At 46.5% G+C, this 7701-nt stretch overlaps 1 protein-coding gene across 1 annotated transcript in view; it reads left to right on the top strand.

The window, feature by feature from the left end:
* Positions 1-1226: 1226 nt before the first annotated feature.
* Positions 1227-7701, top strand: part of SIAH3 (siah E3 ubiquitin protein ligase family member 3) — an 85420-nt gene continuing 78945 nt past the window's right edge. The window contains exon 1 of the mRNA XM_070407467.1: positions 1227-1475. Coding sequence (XP_070263568.1) covers positions 1341-1475 — 135 coding nt within the window. The 5' untranslated portion in view covers positions 1227-1340. The remainder of the gene's footprint in view (positions 1476-7701) is intronic.

Below are 7701 nucleotides of genomic sequence, written 5' to 3'. Positions count from 1 at the left end.
CCACACACCGGATTTGGGATAACTTTTAATAGAAAAACAACCAAAGAAGAGGGAGACACACACTCAACTCTCCTGCTGTAGGCAGGAAGGCTGCCTACTCCCTGAAACTGTAACTCCTCAGGTGCTACTCGGGCCTTTCTTCCAGAACCTGCGAGTGGGCTTGCTCCGCTCCCAGCCCCATTCGGAAGAGAGGGGAGTGCAGTCTGAGGACTGGCATGCCCTCCGCCTGATCTGCGCAGAAACATGCTGCTGGCATTCGCAGGCACACGCAAATGATGTGGTATGTGTGCTCTTAGTTTCTATTTTAAGGTATCCAGCAATTTAGTGGTTAATTAGCAATTGGCTGTCCACCAATATGCAAATGAATGACAAGCAAAGACCCTCTGCATCTGTAATTATTTTGCTGATTTACAAGCCACTTTCCTCTCTGTGTAGGTTTTCTGTGGTGTGCATTCATGCATCAGGGATTTCATTATTTTTAGAAGCATACTCAGTGCATTTTTATGGTTTAATATCTTCAGGCTTCAGTAATTACAGTATTATGGATATATGTATATATATACATATACATGTATATGTATATGTATATGTATATGTATATGTATATGTATATACATTGTCTGTTTTCCTTGTGTGGAATTCTTTTTTTTTCTTTCCTTTTTATAAAGAGTGGAGAGTAAGATTTTTTCAAGGGACTGAAACCCAAATTGCAGAGAGGGTCAGAGCGCAAGATTAAAAGATGTATGTTTCTTCCCCTGCCAAATCCTTATCTGGAATCAGACGAGTCTTGTAATATTTGATTTTTCTCCCGAGCAGCTCTGGTGAGTCGAGCCACGATCAGCGTTATCCATCTGCCTACTTTGGAACAGGCTGTTTTACTATTTGGAGGTTGAAACGCTTTACGTTTTTGCCAGCCCATTAAGAAAGGCTCTTACGTTAAATTAAGTCAATTAATAAATGGAGACACATTAAGCAATCAATTTTGTCAGCCGATCTCCCCAGCATTATGTATGGTTGGCTGTAATCACAAGATAAATGCAATGTGCTGATCTATGGTAATGTTCAATAATACATTCTCCGCCAGGCTCAATTCATCAGGGAGTTTCAGTAGGGGAGGCATTTGTTATTGGCTGTCTCTGCACCTCAAGGATAACACTTCTGTCCTTTTGATTGGCCGCCTCACTGCTGCAAGATTCTAACCATCTTGTTTTGATGATGAATATGAAGGCTCGCTAAGCCGGTCTGGAGCGGAGTGTCTCAGCGGCTGCGCTCCTTTCAGAGCCCAAGGACTTACAGCTGCGTCGCTGCCTTCCTGTGCCAACGACCCCCCAAAAGTTGTGATGCTTTTCTTTACCCAGTGCTTTGGAGCTGTGTTAGATCTCATCCACCTCCGCTTTCAGCACTACAAGGCTAAACGGGTGTTCGCCGCCGCTGGCCAACTTGTCTGCGTCGTAAACCCCACGCACAACCTGAAGGTGAGCTGCTCTCTATGGTTTTATATTCACGCCGCCAGGGTTCAAGTCCTTTCTCCTCCCGCGCGTGCACCGAGTGACCCTCCCGCGCGTGCACGGAGCTCCTGGCTAAGGCTGTTTCGCTGGGGCCAGGACCGTGTTTGGGACTCAGAGGCTGACTCGCTCCTTCTGGCTCTCTAGGTGGCTTGGTGCTTTCGTGGCGGTTTGCTTTTCCCCCTGACTGGCCAGAACAGCTGGAGTGATGGGCTAGTTTCTTTCCCCCAAGCCCCCAAGCGTCAGCCCAAGAGTTTGGTGGGGGTCAGAAGTGGAGGTGGCGGAGGCAGGGATTAGGGGGCGTCCCCGCCCCTCTCTCCCAGATATTTGTAGGCAAATGTTCAGTAGACAGGGTTGAAAAGTTACCCAGATTGCAGCCTGTCCCATGTGTTTGCAGAAGCAGGCAAGCACACGGATTTTGGAAGGCCCCTCGGGCTGCCACTGAAGTAACGGGGCAGAAACACCGGACTGGGACCTGGAGTTGGCAAGGGGGGGGGGGCTCTGTTTTCCTTGTGCTCAGACTCGGCTTGAGTGAGTGAGCATAGGTGTGAATGAGAGAGAGAAGAGAGAGATCAGGAGTTTGTGTTTGCTTCATGTGAGCTAGATACCTCACCCCACCCCGCTCCCCGCTCCCCGCCCCCTTGCACCGAGGACTGGAGGAGGCAGAATCGCTTCAGTTGTACAATAATGAAACCGGCTCCGAGCTGCTGTCTGAGTCACCGCAGGCGGCTGCGGGTGCTGTGCTGCCTGCGGCCGCCCGGCTGCGCGTCTGGCGCCGCTGCCTCTGCATTTGTGCCTTCAGGTCAATGCTCTTTAGAAGAACAGCCAAAATATGGGATCCTGGAGGACCGCACCACATCCCGGGCAAGAATGACGGGGAAATGAATCAAGAGCCACTAGCTGGGAAGACGGGAAAGCAGAGCAGTAGTGGAGGGGTGTGTGTGTGTGGGGGGGGGGGGGGGGGGGGGAGGGTAGCTGAACTCCCCAAATACGAAACAGCCATCATGACTCTGTGCTAAAATAAATGATGGACTCACTGGGAGTTGTCCTCACTATACCCAGGGCTGAGAGAGAGGGGGAAGGGCACGTCTGTAGGAAGAATGTGCTGGAATAATCTCTATGAGGACAGATCTGTTATTCTGACCACTGACTGATCTTGGGCAGGAAGAGAGTTGCTTGTTGCTCATCACTTTATAAACTCCTAGAAAGAGTTAGACTCTTCTCGGTCAGATCACTGCAGGTCAACGCTGGTGGGTGTCTCCAACACCCGCCCCCCAATATCTGCAAGTCCTTAGAAGGGACAGCTGCCTGGAGCCCCTGGGGCCATTGTCACAGCCAGTCCTGGCTGGCGTTTTGCGGTACCCAAGCTGTGGCTAACACCATCTCACGCAACCTCTCCCTCTCTGTCCCCGTGCTCTCTCTTGCTCTCTCTCTCTCTCTCTCTTTCTCCTCATTTCACTATTTCTTTTATGGCTTAGTTTTATAAGTGAGAACTCACCACTAGTCACCCTTGGCCAAGCAAGTGTATGGTGTACATATTAAAATGTGATTCTGAATTCCATTTCATGGCCACTTTTGAGAGCACATTCAAACTCCCATTATTTTGTCACTTTACATTAGTTAGTTCCCTGTGGCAAGACATTTTGTTTACTCCTGTTTTGCATTTCAATATCTTTGAAAATTGTTTATGAGATTTAGCTTTCCCAAAGTTTGGATTTCTGTGGCTCATTGCCTACTGCTGCTGATGGAGGAGCAGAGGGGCGCTCAGATCTTGGTGTGGGGTGGGTGCAGTGCATTTGCGTATATTTTTCAGCGATGTGTGTCTGGATATTGACAAGTAGTTCTGCTGCCTACGTCCAGGAGTCCAGAGTCAGGTTGGAGGCCATGGGTCAGCTCTGATGAGCTGTGTGGCCTCAAGACTCAACCTCTCTGAGCCTTTCAAGATGAATATACAGATTCCTATCCTGCCTCCTCCATGGCTCTGTGAGGCTGAAAAGAGATACTAGAGGTGGATGTGCTTTATAACACTCTCCTTCAAAGAAATTATGTTATTGCACATAATGTGTAGGGATTCATCAGGAACTTCAAAAGTTGTCACTTAAAGCCTTTAGCCGACTTAGAAACGCTATAAGCAGTAACATAAAAATAGGTGACATATGCTTTTCGAGGCTACTTTCCATGGCTCACTTTTTCAAATACATTCTCATTTGGCTTTCCACTTTCCATAAAAAACTACTTAAGAGATTGGCTCAGATGAGCTTCACTGCAGGTAAGCAAAGCAAGTTGAGTGCTGCTAATGCAACCAGAGGGTGCAGCAGAACAAACGAGATTCACAGAGGCCGTGCCAGGCAGAGGCACCTCTGCAGCCCAGGCTGCCTCCGTGGAGATGCAGGTAACACCTTGTGCTCATCCATGATCCAGGTGGTGCGTCAGGTGCTTATTACCTGCTTCTCAAACCTGAGGGTTAACAGTCATTTGCAGAGCTTTTAAAGGACCAATTCCACAGGCGCATTGCTGCTCCCATCACTTATATTAAAAATACATAAAACCTCAAAAGAAAAGTGCTCCTTGTAAGCATTAATTTCCATAGACAGACCACAGAAATATGCCTAGGATATAATAAGCTGTGATCCATACAGGGAAAAATTCTTTCAAAGAAAAAAAAACTGTGGCAATGTTAACCCAGAATAGCTATTGATCTGTGGTGCTTCCCCACACTCTGTAGGACACGCTGGTACCTGGGTTGATGACTAAGGACACAGGGGCTGCAACCTCACTTTCAATGTTCTAGGTGGCACGCAGCTACCTAAGAGGGCTGGGAAGACTGTGTTTTTGGCTTTGTTTTCTTTTGTGGAAACATTTTTGCCCTTCGTCCTTTCCTGGGATTTCCTGATAATGCTGACAGTATTTTAGGGCCTGAGGCAAGTGCTGAGTTATAATCAAAATTCATTTTCTGAGCAGAGAAAATTGTGTATTTATCATGTTTGTATAGGTCACCTTCATTCTCAATCTTATTATGGCAATTACTTAAGTAACCTGGGATTCCTTCAAAGCTGATATCTTTCCTTCTAAATGGAAGGCAGAAGACTTCCCGGGAATGCAGACACCCTGGTTAAAGTCATTTAGCCCCTTAATCCCATCCTAATTAAAAGAGATGTTTAGTGTAGCTGGCCTGGAATATGAGGGGTCTCTGCTTTAAGCAAGTCCCAGGCAAGGGAAGGATCTATAGCAGAGCTGTCTCTGTGGAGTGCAAATGACACTGTCTGTTTGTCTGTCTCTGCCCATAGGGAGGGCTCCTTGCGCAGGCAATGCCCCCACTTCTTCCTACGCTCTGAAAGTGACCAAGGCCAAGAAGCCAGTGTTCTTGGCTGGTGGCCCTCTGCTTCTTCATTCACAGAGGTTACTGAAGTGCAGCCAGCGGCCCAGGCTGGCTCCAGTGAGGGCTCTGATCCTGGTCTGGATTCATCACTCCTTTCTCCCTCATGTCTTTTTCTTGTTTCCAAATCCAAAGTGCCTTTCTCTCCTTGCTCCTCTCCCATCCACCCTAGCTGCTTCTATAATGCCTGCCCTGGGCATCCCTTTCCCTTCACCCCCATCTCCAGAGGTGCCTTGGAGGGGTGGACTGGACTCAGGCTTCCTGAATCCCTGAACCCAGGCTTCTCCAGGGAAGGATCTGAGGTGGCGGCAGAGCCCCTCTGGGGTGGGTCCACAGCCTTCCCAAGCAGATAGTAGCTGAGCTGAGGCCGGCTGGGCAACTTCCTCCTCTTACCCACAGCCCCTGATAAACCAGTTCCTGAAAGAAGACTAGTCAGATGCTTTCTGAGAAACTTGCAAGAGGCCCTTGTTAGTGTCAGCATCATTGCTGAGACCCCCGGTGTCCTCCCCAGCTTCCAGATGTGAGGCCTTAACCTCCCCACCTCTACCTCTATTCAGCCTCTCCAGAGCTCTTCTCTATTGTAACCTGTTAACCTTGAGTTTACCCACATGCACACACAATAGTGGGAGGAGCATGGGACAGTAATGACTTTAAGTGCCTGACAGACACTAAATAGAAACTTAGGGCATTTTTAGTACCATTACTTGAAGCAAACACATGCATTTCATTCTAAGACCAACCTATGTGGGTGAAGTATGTTGAGTGACGGTGGGGATGGATGTGGGGTCGGGGGGAGGTGCATGGAGGAGGAGGAGGATCATCGAAGGAGGGAGCCAAGAAGAAAAGTGTGGCAAAGCCAAACATTGCCCCTACTTTTATGGAATAATCTTTGAAAATCCCATGGGCCTTGGGGCTTTCACTAACTCTGCTTGATACAGCACCGCAGGCAGCCAAATGAGAGCTGAAGACCTGAGCATTGTTTTTAGAAATTTAGAGGCGGCCTTTGGAGTGTTCAGCCTGAATATCTTATTAAAGCAGTTAAAGGCTCCGACAAGATTGTTTAATCCTGTAGTTACTCAGTTCTTATTGACATAGCCACCTCGGAGGGCCCCATTCTGAGTTCTCTAGGAATAATACCACCTTCCTTTTGCTGTCCAGGCTTGAGCCTCCTCACAGCTCATTAGCACCTTCCAGGGCAGGAAGGATAAGGGAGAGGCAGGAGCCAGCGGTGCTCACTCCAGGAGCTTAACTCTAAAGCCTTCCCCTGCAGCCTCCTCCAGCCCTTTGGTTCTGTGAATATTGTATGATATTCTACTCTGTGGGCACAGAGCAGTCATGGGGCTTTTCTGGTTAATAGTAATTGCAAATGAGACTCTTGAGTCACATAACTGGATGCCCTGAGTCCTGCGCAGTCATTTGGTGACTGCTAGTAATGGAGTTGCAGAGAAGGCTGAAGCTGGCCCTAAGATGAGGTGAGTACCACATCTGTACCACATTTACCCAGCAGCCCCAAAGCAATTTTTAAAATTAAATTCATTGGGGTGACATTGGTCAGCATGAACATAGAGGTTTCAGGTACAGGTTTCTATGTTACAAGATCTGTATATTGTACCATGTGCTCACAACCCAAAGTCAAATGCTCTCCTGTCACCTTATATTAGAACCTCCTTCGCCCCCCCACCCTCTTCCCCCTGGCATCACCATAGTGCAGCTTGTGTTCATGAGTTTCAGTTTTATATGAGTGAAATCATATAGTTCTTTGCTTTTTCTGACTGACTTATTTCGCTTAACATAATGTTCTCAGTGTGCATCCATGTTGTTGCAAATGGCGCTATTTCATCCTTTCTTATGGCTGAGTAGTATCCCATTGTGTAAATATACCACATCTTCTTCATCCAGTCCTCTATCTTGGGACGCTTTCTTTGTTTTCATGGCTTGGCCACCATGAATAATGCTGCAATGAACATAGGGATGTATATATAATTGGGAATACATGATTCTGAGTTTTTTTGGGTATATACCCAGGAGAGAGATTGCTGGCTCATATGGTAGTTCTATTCTTAATTTTTTGAGGAATCGCCAGACTGCTTTCCATAGTGGTTGTACCAGTCTACATTCCCACCAGCAGTGGATGAGGGTTCCCTTTTTCTACAATCTCTCCAACACTTGTCATTGCATGATTTGTTGATAATGGCCATTCTAACAGGTGTGAGGTGGTATCTCATTGTAGTTTTGATTTGCATTTCCCTAATTGCAAATGAGGTTGAACATCTTTTCATATATCTGTTGGCTGTTCATATGTCTTCTTGGGACAGGTGTATTTTCAGGTCCTCTGCCCACATTTTTTTTTGCAGTTGTTTTTATTTTATTGATTAAGGTATTACATATGTGTCTCTATCCCCCTTTCCCACCCCCACTCCTGCCCACTTTTTGATTAGGTTGTTTGGTTGGTTGGTTGGTGTTGAGTTTTATGAGTTCTTATACATTTTGGAAATTAAACCTTTGTCGGAGCGACTGTTTTCAAATATCATCTCCCATCTGGTTGGCTGCTTCTTTGTTTTGTTGTCAGTTTCTTTTGCTGTGCAGAAAGAAGCTTTTTAGTTTGATATAGTTCCATTCATTTATTTTTGCCTTTACTTCCCTTATCTTTTGGGTCAAATTTATAAAAGGTCTCTGCAATCAAGGTCCATAAGTTTGGTACCTATATTTTCTTCTATGTAATTTACTGTTTTGAGTCTTATGTATAGGTCTTTGATCCATTTTGAATTAATTTTTGTACATTGGGGATAAACTGTAATCTAGTTTCATTCATTTGCATGT

The sequence above is a fragment of the Myotis yumanensis genome, unplaced genomic scaffold (genome assembly GCF_028538775.1).
Source record: "Myotis yumanensis isolate MYYU_CA2020_CCGP unplaced genomic scaffold, mMyoYum1.0.hap1 SCAF_3, whole genome shotgun sequence".
In the NCBI taxonomy this organism is placed as follows: Eukaryota; Metazoa; Chordata; class Mammalia; order Chiroptera; family Vespertilionidae; genus Myotis; species Myotis yumanensis.
This window is presented reverse-complemented; position numbering and strand designations above follow the sequence as displayed.